The sequence below is a fragment of the Urocitellus parryii genome, chromosome 2 (genome assembly GCF_045843805.1).
Source record: "Urocitellus parryii isolate mUroPar1 chromosome 2, mUroPar1.hap1, whole genome shotgun sequence".
In the NCBI taxonomy this organism is placed as follows: domain Eukaryota; kingdom Metazoa; phylum Chordata; class Mammalia; order Rodentia; family Sciuridae; genus Urocitellus; species Urocitellus parryii.
In genome coordinates, this window is record NC_135532.1 from 26,728,010 (window position 1) to 26,743,700 (window position 15,691).

Genomic DNA, 15,691 nt, shown 5'->3' on the forward strand with positions numbered 1-15,691 from the left:
CCTCACCATGGCCAGTGGGGAAGCACTGGATCTGCACAGGGGGGGATATGGAGGTTTATGGGCCAGATGGTAGGATTTAGGCATGGGCTAGAGGAGAAGGAAGGATTGCTTCCAGCTAGGACTCAGGTGAGGTAGTGCTACTAGGTGAGGCCGAGGATGGCTCTTTGCAGGTTCAGCAGGGGAAGCTGACTGCGTGTTTACAGAGGTCACATCCTCAATGGTATTGTCAGTGGCCAGAGGCTGGGTATTTGTTTGAAGCTCATGAAAAAGGCTTGGCCAGGAGCTGGTGAACTTGAGCTTTATAAAGCAGCACATAGGGCTGGGATCTGGAAGCTGGAAGGGCAGTGGACCCTAGGGAAGACGGGTGTCTAGGGGCCAGGTCGATCAAGGGCAGCCCTCTAGGAAGGCTGAGGGGTGGACAGAGAGGTGCAGAGAGAAGGGTGAAGTGTGATGCAGGGAACCCCAGGTTCATTCTTTCAAATAGTGTCCAGTCCTGTGATGTTCTCCAGAGAGGCCTCTTAGGGCATCTCAAGCTGCCCATCTTACAGGGCTTTCTCCTGGGACTCCTGCCTGTGCGCTTACCTCAGGAAGCATCACAAACCAGTGTGTTGTAGCTGGCTCATGATACTGTCATTATTATCTCCATTCTAATCTTTAATTGTGGTTCAAAAGCACCTATCACAAAATCAAACTCTTAAGTGTGCAGTTTGGTAGTGTCAAGTACATTCAGGTTGGCAACCCATCTTCAGAACTTTTCATCCTGCCACACTGAGGCTCTGAACCCATCAAACAACAACTGCCCATTTCTCTTTCCCACAGCCCTTGACCACCACCATTCTACTTCCTGTCTCTGTGAGTTTGGATACTCTGGGTCCTTCACATGATGGAGCCATACAGTATTTGCCCTTTAGTAATGGGTTTATTTCACTTAATATTGTCTTCAAGGCTCACTTGTGTTATAATGAATGTCTAAATATCCTTTTTAAAAAATGTCCAATATTATTATTTTATTTTGACAGACTATGTTGTTACTGGTAACCCCAGCGTACCATAATGGAAAATTTTGTCTTCTGAAACCTGGTTTCTGGGGTGCCCTTTGACATTTTTCAAGGACTCCCGCATGGTTAACTTGATACTGTGCATCTGTCCTGCCTTCAGACAGCAAACTGCCTTCATATTTCCCATGGCACCTAGTAGAATGTCAAACGTACAGTGTTAGAAACTGTATTTACATGGATGCATTTTTCTCAGCTTTCAAAACTCAGGAAAAACTTCATTCCTCAAAGTATTTTTCTTATACTTTATTTGATGCTTCTACTCAGTTTTGGTATGCATGCACTATATTGTCTTTTATTTATATTTACACTTTGCAGCTTGGACAACCTGTTGAGTTAGGGGACTTAGATGGCCACTAGGTGGCGATATTGATATTACTTTTAAAGACGTGTAATTAAGTATTATCATTAAGCGACCCCCTCCAACATTTAATTTTTGTGATAGTAAACAGTCTATACTAAAGGGATAAGGAACCCTCCCTCTAATTACAAGATAGTCTGTTGTTATTTCAAAATTCTTTGCTTGCATGGAAGTCAGCTATGAGTACTGAAGGAGTTATCACAAATTTGAGCGCTGGGATTTAATTCATTCAAAACATGCTGAGTGTACTGTCAAGGCCTAAGTAGTTTCATATTTGGATCAAGTCTTTAGGAAGTTAAAATGGCCAGAAAGATTTTAAAATTTGAAACTATACTTGATACTCCATCATTTTTTTCTCTTTGTAGAGATTTTTATCATGTGATGAAAAGTCTAGTTTTCTAGTCTAGTAGCTCAGTGATAGAGTGCTTGCCTTGCATGTGTGAGGCACTGGGTCTGATCCTAAGCACCACATAAAAAATAAACAAATAAAATAAAGGCATTCTGTCCGGACACAACTATAAATTTTTTTTTAAAACAATTCTAGTTTATTCCACAAATAGCATTTTAGAGATCTAAAAATTGTTGATAGTTAACAGAGGACAAGCAGACAATTCTGGGGGGCAATGATGATATGTCCTGCCCTGGAACTGCATGAAGATAGAGAAACAATATCAACTTGTGAGAAATAAATGCTGAAATGCATAGGTTGGTGGGGGGGGGGCATGCAGTGTCATCTTAAAGAGACAGAATGACCCCCTAATTGAGGTTTAACTGGGACCTTTTTCAAGAAATTGATATGCTCTTGAGAAAGAATTGACAGCCCAGTCTGCTGTGGAAGCTGGGATAAGGGAAATCTAAGAGGCAGATACTATCTCTTCCAGGGAGGACCACAGGGTGTGGCAGTGTGTGCTGTACTAATGTGTGAGATGTATGGGGCCCTCCTGTCACAGGGTCCTGAATTAGGACGCCTTCAGATTGCAAATTTTGGTTTCTCCATAGATTTGCCCATTGTGAGCATTCACAAATGTTGCTGGGTGAGGGGGGGGAAATCAGTAGTTAATTTTAACCATTTGCATATTTATTTGATAGCTCAAAATATCTATGCCTCCCACAATACCAGATGTCTAGAACTGCTGTTTATTTATTCATTACTCCTGTCAGGTTGCACTTGACTAGAAAGTCTGCCAAAAAATTAAGGTGCAAAAATTTAATGGATTCTGTGATTATGCATCTGCTTCTAGATATTCTCTTTGCTTTGGCAAGTCATTACCTGTGCCTGTTTTGCCTGAAGGTGCTAAAATGCAGTCTTATTATAAACACAAACATTTTTCATCCTTACAGTGGGAACAAAAAAGACCAAAAAAAAAAAAAACCAAAAAAACCCCCCAAAACAGGAGCCTAAACTAACATTCTATCTGAAATTTAATCTGTATTTGTTGTTGTTACAAGAGGGGTGAAACTTTTCCTCATTTTCTGAGATAGTTTGGGTCCTTATGGGTTGTCATTCCCATCTCCAGTTTTGAAGCTTGTAATGTAGTATATAGTCACTTGAAGTTTACATGTTACATGTTTTTGTAATTCTTTCTAGTCATTAAGTCAGCAGACTTTATTGACTATTATTCTACATGGAGAAGGCTGTTCTAGATAGCTGTGGTACAAAGGCTTAAAAAGGAATTTAGAAAGGATATTTCAGTTGTGTGAATTACTTATAAGATGGCACATTTTTCATACCATAAGTGAGGTTTTCTTACATGGAAATTAGAAGTACAGAATAAGTGTACTAATGTATTTAATCAATAATTGGTAATTGAGCATTGGTAGTTGTATTAGGCCCTTTTGTCAATAGTAAAAGAACACCTGTAGATAATACACAAGGTCCTTGGGAATTCTGATACATATCTGAAGCCATTTAAGAAGTGTAACATTTTGTAAAAATATGAGTTGATATCATGCTAATTGTGCATGTGAAGCCAGAAAGGATAAAGAGAAGACTTTGGTGAAATCAAAGAAAAGGAAAAATTAGAATATAGTTCTGGAAGGTGAAGACCTGAGTTGCTGTGGAGGTCAACTTTTGGGATGCCAATGGAGACTGGAGTTTGTGCAGGCACCACTTGCCTGGTTTCACATGCATAATTCACATGATACTAACTCATGTCTTGACACAGTGGTGTACATCGTGGCTTCAAATAGATATCACAATTGTCGAGAGCCTCATGGATTGTCTTCTCAAGTCTTTTTACTATAAAATTTTTACAGACTTTGCATGCACAAAGTATTGTGTTTGGAGCACTAGTGATCCTTTTAGTTTACCATGAAGGAAAAAGAAGGTTGAGAAGATGGGGCGTGTGGCTGATGAACAGGGGGTTCCCAAATGCAAGTCTTCAGATAGAGGAAGAGAAATTTTGAAGAAGTGCCATTTTTTCCCTGAGTTCTTTTTTTAAAAAATTTTATGTTTTTTTTTCTTTTTAAAATTTTTGTTCTAATTATTTATACATGACAGTAGAATGCATTTTGACACATCCCACATAAATGGAGTATAACTTCTCATTCTTCTGGTTCCTGAGTTCTTTTTTTCCCCCCTCCCTCCATTACAGATGACAGGGTAATGTGAAATTTTAAAGATTGATCATTTTAAGAGATACACAGTCAAAAAGCAAATTGGAGGTGAAATCTGACAGCAGAGTTTGTGGGACACTCTTTTAATAAGTCAGGCACTTGGATTTATTTTGTTTTAAATGTCTATTATGTGAACAGCACCTGTGTGCCAATTATGATTTGACTTCTATGTTTTGAGTGTAACAGAATCCTTCCTGAAGGGATGTTTAGGTGTCAGCTCTTATTTTTTGTTACATGAAATGGGAGAAAACAGCTCAGTCTTGGGGGACGACTCTTTGGAGTGTCTTGAATTTTCGTTAGGGTGGAAAGAAAGGCTGTCATCTGCGACTCTTTAGTTTTTCCTTCTTATCCTACACTGAAATAACCTTTCCTGGAGCTTCAGAAGTATATGAATCACCTGCCTAAAATGATCAAAACCCATTATTGTACTCCAAAGGAATTTCCCAATAAGATTAAATTGGGAATAATAAAGGGAAGAAAATGAAGGGCTTAATTGTGTTGTTTTGGGTAGGCACTAGTAAAACAGCGATCCAGGCACCCTTTGAAGAGTCTGAAATGGGAACTTTGACCTTAGCACAAGTTGAAGGTCGTGTGTGGTCAGGGAATTGCGTGGGGACAGGGAGGTAAAGGCCCTGCGGAATGAGGAGTTAGAGGCAGAGGACAGAGTGTGGAATTAAGGTAGGACTGGGGAAATGGGCAGAACCATGGATACATTATGTTTCTGTTTTTTTTTAAATTTTTATTTTAGTTGTAGATGGACACAATGCCTTTGTTTTATTTATTTATCTTTTTATGTGGTGCTGAAGATTGAACCCAGGACCTCAAATATCCTAGGCAAGCATGCTACCATGAGCTCTAGCTCCAGCTCTATATTTCTGTTTTTTTAAGGCAATTTGCCAAAAACATAAAATAATTCCAAAAGTGGGAGATGATTAAAAGTTTATTTGTGGGGCGGGGGGGGTGGGACGGGGGGCGGAGGGAAGGCAGGGAATGAGGAACAAATATTAGATGACCTGTTCAGCTTTAGGACAAATGGAGCTAACATAGCTGCTTAGAAACCTCTCCATCCTCCCTACCCCTAAGTATATAACTTTTGAAGGGAACAGACATTTCTAATTTTGTTGCCTTCTATTGCAAGGAGACTCTAATCCTTATTTAAAATCTGGCAGAATCTCAACCTTACAAATAAATCATACTTTTTTTGCTTGTTCGCAGGAAAGTTTTGGAAATCACCATGTTCTGGAGATGAGTTCATCAAGCCTTGGCTCATTAGATCTAAAAAAAAAAAAACCACAAAAAACCTAATTTCCATAAAATAAGCCAGGAGAGCTGGCAAAGCCTTTAATAAATTAGTGTGAAGAAGCTTGAGAAAGGTGGGCTGGTGCTTTCTATTTTTAGAAATTTGCTTTATTGGAGACAGTGTGAAGTACTTCATTAAAAGGTTAGCTTTGAGAATCATGTATGTGATTTATGGCCTCATCTTTTTGAGGCTATCATTAAACTTTCCTTTTGAGATGAAAGCAATTGAATATTTAATTACTTACTAAAAGTCCTTTGTAGGGAGGTACAAATTGTCAGGTGTTACGTAGTCATATTCATAGTTTTTTTTATTAAACTGGATACTTTATTATATTGCTGTTGAATAAGAATTTATTCAGGTATTCACTTAATAAATATCTGTCAAACATTCACTTTGTGAAAGGGCATGGGCAGGATGCCCCAGGAGCAAACAGATTGTTTTTACACATTCTTTCACTAAAATAACACTGTTGCTTTTCACATATACAACTGGCATTCTTAGAAGCATCTTCTGTGCATGTGTCTTTACCTAGTATACTCTGTGCAGCACAGGAAACAGAACATTGCAACTCAAGGTAGGTTTGCCCAGCAATGATGACATCTTTGTGCTATTTGAAAGACCATGTTATGAACTCATGAGTCTATTTTGGCTGCCCAGTCTTTGAACCCCTTCCTTATCCTGGAGACTCTTCTTGTGACTTTGGAGGGAGCCAGAGCTTGACTACTAAGGGGGCAAAGGCCAGATGTTGTCTCCCTGAGTGCCAAGGGGGGAGGCCCTGCAATGGGTCGGCATGGTCAGTTGGATGTTGTCAAGCGGGGTTTTGAATCTGGAGCTAGGGTCCCAAAGAAGAAGGTCACTTTAGAACTCTCTTCTGGTGGTGACATAGGGGCTAGTGGTGACAGTGGGGTCAAGTTAAGAGCCAGAGCATGCAAGTGTATAGAGGAGACAGGTGCTTCATGCAGGTACAGATGGGACCTTGAGTGTGATGTCCAGCAGAGGTGGCCTCCCCAGGCTGTGGGTCACTGTAGACGGCCACACCCTGTGCCAGGTGCTGGACATGGCACTTGCCTTCCCTCCAGGATTCCCATTCTCATCAGGGGAACAGGCCGTTCCAGCAGCTGCATTGCTGCTTAAATCCCTGCAGACTTGAGAACACAGGCAAGCACACCTCCACCCCTGCCTCGAAAGGCAAGGGTTTATGGCATTTGAACTAAGCCTTGAAAGAGTTAAGAGCCTGCAAGAGTCCTCCCGCAGGCAGCTGTGAGAACTCCCATGGATGGAGGCAGTGAACCAGGGGTCCCACCGAATGTGAGTGAGTGCATGAAAGGAAGGAGGATGAGCTCTTTGGAGAGTTTGAGGAGCTGGGGAAGAATCTAGTTTATGGGGCTGGAGTTGGGAGTGGAGACAGAGTTGGAAAGTGGAGTCAGAATCAAAGCCGACTTTTATTGATTCTCATCAGCATCATTTTTATTTCATGCTCACGTTGTTGCCCTGTTGTCTGCTGTTTCCAAGCATGAGCTCATTTAACTGTGAGTGACTGTTATTCTTCCCGATTTGCAACGAGGAAGCTGAGACATAGATTAAGTGATTTTCTCATGCTCACATCACTCCTGTGTGGTGGATCCAGGCCAGCATCTGTTCTGATGGGCTCCAAAGCCTCTTCTCTGCACTGCTGGTGGGGCTGGAATCACCCGCACAGCAGATCAGCCTAGCAGATGTGTGGAAGTGATTTCTTTGTCGGTCAGTAAACTGTGACCTTTCATCCCATCCCTTCACCTGGCTTTATGTCTTTATGGCATTTGTCCCTGACATTTTTCTGGTAGATTTATTTACTTACTATTTGTCTCCTTCCTTAGAACATGAGATCCAGGAGGACAGGGACTCTGTTTTTATCACAACTGTTCACTTTGTCCCTAGAACAATGTCGGCCACATAGTAGCTGCTCAACAAATATTGTAAAACAGTAGGAGTCTTCACACCATTACCATGTGAGAAGTGTTTGGCCGGTACTAACTTATTTGATTTTGTTATCTCATTAGAAATTGAGATAGAGCCACAGCTGGGTTAAGGAACTTCTTCAACATCACAAGCCTAGAAAAAAAATAAAAGCTAGGATTCAGATGCAAGTACTTAATCTTCAGAAATCAGGTCCTTAAATGCTAAGCTTTACTGCTATTCTGAGAGAATGAATGATTAGTTAAGACAGATTTATATAAGCCATAAAATGTACTTAGTAATGTATTTCAAAGTAAATAGTTTGTCAAGTAAAATTTATAAATAAAGATGCCATATTTTTCTTTTTTAGGAAAGGACAATTAATGAGTAAGACAGGGGTCTGGAAAAAGCAAAATAGTACATATATTTTTAAATGTAGACTCAGATTCCTGGAAAGTGTATTATTATAGCATCACTTATAATCTAAGACCATAAATGGACCATAAATGAATACTGGATTTTAATGGCTAGTAAATCTGTCTCCAGTATGTTCCAAACAGCATTTTACACATCCCTTATCTTCATAAGATGTACTTACCTCTTATGGAAGAAACTGTAATAATAAACAGATGTTAATTTTCATCATAATTTATTTGTTAGTTTTAAAAGCTCAGTTCAGTGCCTCAGAACTATATGATAGTTGGAATTTGTAATTACAGTTTAACTGGAATCAGTCTTGAAATAGAATTCAGTCTTTTAGAACCTCTGCCTAATACTTAACAAATGTATTGGCTTTTGCTTTCTAATTTAGCATTCAGTCTGAACGAGACAGTCCATACATCCATATTCTTCTAAGTATAGAGGTTAGATTAAGGTAAGTCCAAATTGCAAATACTAGGAAATTGTCTCCTGACCAAAGGAGAGATCAACAGCTAAATCGTTGAATTCTTTCCAGACACAGGCAAAAGTGTTTCAAAGTCAATTGTAACCAATAATTAAAGTTATCTATGATATTTTAAATATTCATGTTTGAATCCATTTTCAAGCATTGACTTTTTCATTCCTGCAATCAACATTTCATTTGCTTTCCCTTTTCTGTCACCTGCTCACATTTTATCATTTAATTTCTAGCCCTTTCATGCTTGCAACAGTTAGGACATTTTCTCATTATGGGTGGAATTTTGCATCACCTTTTAGATTTGAAATAGTAGCAAGGTCTGGTGCTTAGGCATCATTTAGATTGATATCAGATGATTGCTGCATACAGGAGTGCCTTTACCATCTTCCAAACAGCTCCCGATAATGTGCATAGAACATTTTCTTACTCTTCCCTTGATTTTTTTTTCATTTGAAAAATCTCTTCATCCCTATCCAATGACTTAATGAAAACACTTGCTTTGAAGCTTGAAGTGTTGCAAGATGGTGGCATAGCACTTTTATAGGAGGTCTCAATCATATAGAACATCTGTGACTTTAACTCCAAGTGGTAAGAAGTAAGATCCGATCATCTGATAGAAGATTTAATTGTGACCTTTTTGATTTTTTATCTCAGAGGCTCTAATACATCTCCATATGTGTGTGTGTATGTGTGTGTGTGTGTTTGTGTCTGTGTGTGTGTGTTTGTGTGTATGTGTGTGTGTGTGTTTGTGTCTGTGTGTGTGTGTATGGGAAGAATAAAAGTTCTTGGGCCTTTTGAGGATTAGTAGATTAACATTTATTTATACTTAAGATGACTATGGCTTACTCTATGGTAAATCAAAATTAGGATTCTGAGTGTGAAGGTGGAACCTACTTTGTGTTTTGGAGTGCTCACACACCTTTGGAGTCTATTCCTGACAAATGTGCAAGTTTTTGAAGTGTTTCTATTTGGAGATACAAGGAGAAGAACCTCAGTGGCCCTTGTTGTGGTCACAAATAGAAGCCTTTATGAAATCCATTGTACACTTTAGTGAATAAAAGGTAACAAAGCCAGGGATGATTTTAATCCACTAATAATCCACAGGGGTTATTTCATTCTAGGATTTGACTCCTTTGTTCTGAAGAAACCATTGTGGCATTTTTATTGTGGTGGGGGAAGTTATTTATAGACCTATCTCCTGGTGTCCCTCAGGAAAGCAGCCTTGCAGTGGAAGAGGGAAGCCAGTTAATATCTGAGTTAATATTTGTTAATATTATACATGTCCTATAAGTAGGACGTGCATACTTGTTTGGAAGTCACATTTTGAGTTGCATTTATTTTCCCTCAATTTTTAAAGAAAATTAACTATATTGTAACTCCCAAAAGACTCTTAAAATGTATATCTCATCATTCTATCATCTGGATACAAATATTTTCATTTTCTCGTTCCCTTAGTTCCTGTTCATATATGAATTTGTTTTAATGTCGAAATCGTGTCTATTTTTTCCCATTTAACATAAAGATATTTCCACTGTTAAAAAGTTTTCATCATAATTTTGGTTCCTACTTTGTAACTCATTAGCACTTATCTTTATGTAAAACTTTAAAAAGTACTTGCTAAATTTCTTTTCTTGTCTAGTTCACATTAGCATCCACTCATCATTATTTCAATTTTATGCAAATAGTAATATCATTAGTTTCTTTACACATGAATGTTTGCTCTTATATAATCCTTCATGAATATGTGTGTGTGTGTGTATGTGTGTGTGTATACACACACATATATATAGCAAGTTTTAAAAGACAATGAAAATTACTGCATAATTCAGAAGTGACAGTAGGAAAGGCCTGAATTATTTATCTTGTACTCTCTTGGGTAAATGCTAATTTATCCTTTAAGTTTGCTTTTTTCTAATGTGCCATATTGTTTGCCTGATTTAATTTGATTACTGTTTTTACATTTCATATTTGTACTTTAAAGTTGAAATAAATACTACATAAATGAAAGCAACGAGGTTTATTTGATATTTGATTCCAGTGATTTATGATAAAAACTATCTTTAATAAAATATATATAAACTTGAAGATTGATGTGGAACCCACATTGGTGCACTAACTAAATATTTAAGATTTATTCTTAAATTATGTCTGTGTTGATGGTTACCTGGAACATAATCTTATAACTAGTATAAACACAGGATATAATAAGTTTGTTGGAAGAGGAGGTGTAGTCATATCAGATATGAAGACTTGGCTTTTGTAATGACTTGAAACATAGTGAATAGTGCTTTCCTTCAAAGCGAACACCCATATCCTTAAAACATTACTCTCTGAACATATATATGCGTATTTATTTCTGTAAACCACAACCACACTTGTGCCTGATTTCTGAATCTTAGTTCCTTCTATATTTATAAATTTGAAGATTCCAACATTATGTTATCCCTTTTTTTGCTTGAGTAATTAAGGAGTATAGGTCTAGTATTCAGGACCAACTTTTCATTTCTGTGGTGCTTTCAAGCACTTTAAAATGTTATTTTTAAATTGCTTTAAACAAATAGTTGTTTTTTTTTTAAACATGAAATAGATTAGATATTGTATCCTCTTGTTTAGCCACAGGGTTTTACTTAACCCATTTTACATATCTTGTGTATAAACAAAAAACTGAGTTATCCTGACTGCTTCCCCTGGGCTCTTGCCTTCTAGTTACCTTTGCAAATCTGCCATTTTCCAGTTAGTACCGAGTGTCCCTGAAGACCCTCCTTGTGTTTCTTGAGCACTGTCGGGTGTCTGCGTGGTTGTTTAGATTCATCCAAGATACTTCACTTGCAGTAGCTTCTGAAGAAAACCAGAAAGAAGAGAACATTGTGAAGAGTAACCTGTTGGGTCTCTAGATGTACTTGTATCTTATGCTTTTGGGCAGGGGAACTTGTCAGTTGCATTTTTTTTTTTTTTTTGAACACGGTGGTCAAGAATCTGATCAGTTGTATTTATTTTCTTCGTTCCTGTGTTTTTAGGAGCTGCCTACAGTCCTCCTTCTTCATGAGCTGGCTAAGCAGGAAGGAGCATGGACCATACTCCCCCTGTTACCGCAGTAGGTGCATTTAACGCCAACATGTCAATTACTGACATTTCAACCTGACCACTTTTGTGCTCCCTGGTTTTCTTATTAAGAAGGTGCTTTTCCTCAGTCAACAAGTGAAGTAAATTTGAGTTTTACTTTTTATGATTACCATATTAAACAGATTTCTTGATTGGTTCTTATTCATACATAGCTTTTAATTTTAAATGTGCTTTATTCTTAAAAGATTGAATGCTTCAAGTTGATATTTGAAAATTATTTTTCTTGTGAACTGGTGTTGTTATGGAGATAATTGACTTTAAGAACTCTGGCTGCTCTGTAGACCATTGGTGTATGGCTTTACTATAAGTCGAAACTCTAGACGTTGAAGAAGAGTTGAGAGGAAAAACCCTCTATTGTCGGCCGTTCTATTTGAACTTCATCCATTCCTTACCTACCAGTTTTAAGTCTTACTATAAACTCATTTTACACAGATGATGACTGTAACTTATTTCTTTTTGTTAGCTTTTCTGGAACATATAGCCGCAATTCATCATGGATTTTCTTCTGTGAAGAGGAGACAAGGATAGAGATTCCCAAACTCTTAGAAACACTCAGACGATACGATCCATCTAAGGTGAGTACAACTTCAGTGCTGGTATGTATACTTTCCAGCTAATGCTTCAGAGAAAAAGTTTAATTTCGATTAAGAGGCGTTAGAATAAAGACAATTAATAATTGTAATAAATTCTAATAAAGACAATTTAAAGTGAAAAGGAATGAAGGAATAGGTGAATATCTGGAAGCTATGTTAAAAAAATTCTCTGGGAGGCTTATGGGTTATGGAGAGATGGAATGTAGAGTGAGCATCCCCAATGAAAAAAATCCCCAATGAAAAAAATCTATTTATATGTGCTAAAAATTTCAGTCAAAAAATTACACACAGAAGAGTTCATAAACAGTTTCCCATAGAAATAAACTTAAATTGGTTATTTTTACTTTTTATCATTCAGAAAATATATGTATTATTTTATATAGAAGTATTTTTGAGTACCAGCAGTGTGTTAGGCACCCTGGACAGCAGGAGCTAGGATAACACAGACAAGGATCCTGACCACATGGATGGTATAGAACAGGAGCCTTTAGTGAATCAATTACAGTTAAAAGAGATCTAAAATAAGGAGAAGATTGAGAGGCGCTTAGAAGCATATAACAAGGTGTTGAGCCTAATCTAGGAGGGTCAGGGCAGCAAAGGATGCTTACTCTCATCTAAGTCCTATAGGATGAGCAGGAATTAGCAGAAGAGGATATCCAGGCAGAAGGAACTTATTTGAGAAGGACTGAAGTGAGAAGGAATGGTTCTTGCATTAGAGGGATTCAGTGAAGTTCACAACCACTTTCGTATTTTTAGGTCTTATTTTGTGTGTACATTTGATACAGCAACAGGATTTTGTTTCCCTCTGAATCCCTAGCTTTGAGCAGAGGGTTGAACATTTAGGAGGGGTCAATGACCCCTTTGTGAATGGCTGAAAACCCTAAAATATCATCTTTCCTTCCAGATTGTGGTCAAAGGCTCAGAGTGCTTAGAAGGCTGCCCTGGACATAGGTCAAGAGTCAATCAAGGGACTGGGGATATAGCTCAGTTGGTAGAGTGCTTGCCTTGCATGCACAAGGGACTGGGGATATAGCTCAGTTGGTAGAGCGCTTGCCATGCATGCACTAGGCCCTGGGTTCAATCCCCAGCACCACATTCAGTTCTCTTAGAAAAGCCTAGGTTGCAACCTGGTTGCTTTATGGGATCCTTTAGACTTGGGATAAGCAGAGTTGGACCCTTTCTGGTACCGCTAGTTACCTACGCCACCTGGAAGCCCACTCCAGAAAAGTATGTGGTTTAATGACTTTCTGGGGAATGAAAGGCCAGTTATGGCTTCCTGCTTGGTTTGTTGATATAGATGTAAAGAAGGGCAGCGGGCGGTAGTCATTAGATTAAGTTCTCAAATATAGGGGTAGTCTGTTACTGTAATATAAACCACTGATTTTGATGATCTTTAAATGCTGGAAGGATCTACATGGTTTCTCTTTTTTGCTTTTGATTCTGGGAAGGTATAGATATAATTGGATGAGAAGGTTGTTAGGTGAAAAAACAAAGTCTTCAAAGAAGAGAAAAGTTATGAACCCAACTCCTCCAGTCTTTTGAAATGAAGCTAACTAGCATCTATGTACTTGGTTGCCATGTTTTATATAAATCCTTCATTAAGCTTTTATGCTTTTTTTTTTTTTTTTTTGACTTGAGAAAAACTCCCAAATCTTTCTTAGGATGTAGGAGTTTCAGTCTCCTCCTGGTGTTCGGTTCACCTGAAGATTATTTTTCCATTATCCATGGCTCTAATTCTGTACAGGAGATGGTGACTCACTGTGCTTTTTAATGAAAATTGGGATGATAAATGTAAAAGTTCAAAACAAGTTCATGAAAAGCAAGTACAGAACAGAGGTGAAATGAGATGTTTTTTCCCTCTTTTCTGAACTCTGCCTCTGGGGAGAAAAATGTCTATGATGCTTTATTTCTTTTGAAACTAACATTGAGGAATAAAGATTACATAATTTAAAGTGAGCTCAATCCCATATGATTTTTTTAACCCCTTTATTCTTTTTTCCTAAGATTTAAAGATCTTAGGAAAAAAAGCACAAAGCAAGCCTGACTTTGATATTGACACAAATAAGCCACATTCAAACAATAACTATATAATGTGTTAGAAATCAGGTCTTTTGTTTGCTTCTGATATTTTCCTTTAATATCATTCAGCCATTCTTACAAATGCAAATTTATATTGTTTATATAGTATTTTAAATATAAAAATAAATCTTTATTAAATGATCTCTGCTAAATGGCCTTCCTAGGTGGTTTCTGTAATTTTTCATATCTCATTTGTTGTCTTTTTTTTTCTCATAGTATGCTTTTCATGGGTGTGTGTTTGATGAAGTGTGTTGACTTCTTGTATTTATTTTTAATAGAGGTGAAATATCCTACAGTGTGTATCACTACTGTGAAGCCATTAAAGTCATGAAAAAAATAGGGGGTTTGGCTCTTTCCATAGATTCTATATTAGTTACTTCCTTAAAGTTGTGTATAGCCTGCACAAAAATATTGAAAAACATTCTTACATAGTTTATAATAGCTAGACACTGCAGTTAGGAGACAAAATATGACAACATGTTTTACATAAAATTATGTTTGGAATGAGAGGTTTTAGTAGTAAAAGATTGGTAAGAAGGTTGCCAAAATATACCAAGGTGTTTATTTTCTTTATAGGCTATAGAGGCATGGTATGATAAATGGGTGATTTTCTTTTTTTAAAAAAAAATTGTTCTAATTAGTTATACATGACAGTAGAATGCACTTTGATACATCATATATAGATGGAGTATGATTTCTCATTCTTCTGGTTGTACATGTTGTAGAATCCCACCAGTCAAATAGTTCTATATGTACATAGGATAATAATGTCTGATTCATTCTACTATCTTTCCTATTCTTATAACCCCCCCTCTCCCTTCACTCACTTCTACCTAAAGTAACTCTGTTCTTCTCTAGCACCCCACCTTCTTATTGTGAATTAACATCCATATATCAGAGAAAATATTTGGCCTTTGATTGTTTAGGATTGGCTTATTTTGCTTAGCATCATATTCTCCAGCTCCATCCGTTTACCAGCAAATACCATAATTTCATTCTTCTTTAAGGCTGAGTAATATTCTATCATGTGTGTATGTATATATATATATATATATATATATATATATATATATATATATAAAATACATATAATATATACTATATGTAGCATATAATACATATATATATTATATGTATTTTATATATATATATTTATATATATCACATTTTTTAACTCCATTCATCTATTGGAGGACACCTAGTTCCATAGTTTAGCTATTGTGAATTGAGCTGCTATGAGCATTAATGTAGCTGCAAAACTATAGTATGCTGATTTGAAGTCCTTTGTGTATAAACCGAGACGTGGGATAGCTGGGTCAAATGGTGGTTCTATTCCAAGTTATCTGAGGAATCTCCATACTGCTTTCCATAGTGGTTGCACCAATTGGCAGTCCCACCAGCAATGTAAGAGTGTGCCTTTCCCCCCACATTCTTGCCAACATTTATTGTTGCTTGTATTCTTGATAATTGCCATTCTGACTAGAGTGAGATGGAATCTTAGTTTAGTTTTGATTTGCATTTCTGTAATTGCTAAAGATTTTGAACATGTATTTGTTGATCGATTGGATTTCTTCTGTGAAGTGTCTCTTCAGTTTCTTAGCCCATTTATTGATTGGGTTATTTGTTGTTATTTTGGTGTTAAGTTTTCTTTAGCTCTTTATATAACCTGGAGATTAGTGCTGTATCGGAGGTGCATATGGTAAAATTTTCTTCCATTCTTAGGCTCTCTCT

The 15,691-nt window shown here is 37.3% G+C and overlaps 1 protein-coding gene across 1 annotated transcript in view; it reads left to right on the forward strand.

Annotated features, from left to right (window-relative positions):
* B3glct (beta 3-glucosyltransferase) overlaps window positions 1–15,691 on the forward strand; it is a 109,177-nt gene that overhangs the window by 38,131 nt on the left and 55,355 nt on the right. Inside the window, exons 5-6 of the mRNA XM_026388380.2 lie at window positions 11,183–11,259; window positions 11,752–11,863. Coding sequence (XP_026244165.2) covers window positions 11,183–11,259; window positions 11,752–11,863 — 189 coding nt within the window. The remainder of the gene's footprint in view (window positions 1–11,182; window positions 11,260–11,751; window positions 11,864–15,691) is intronic.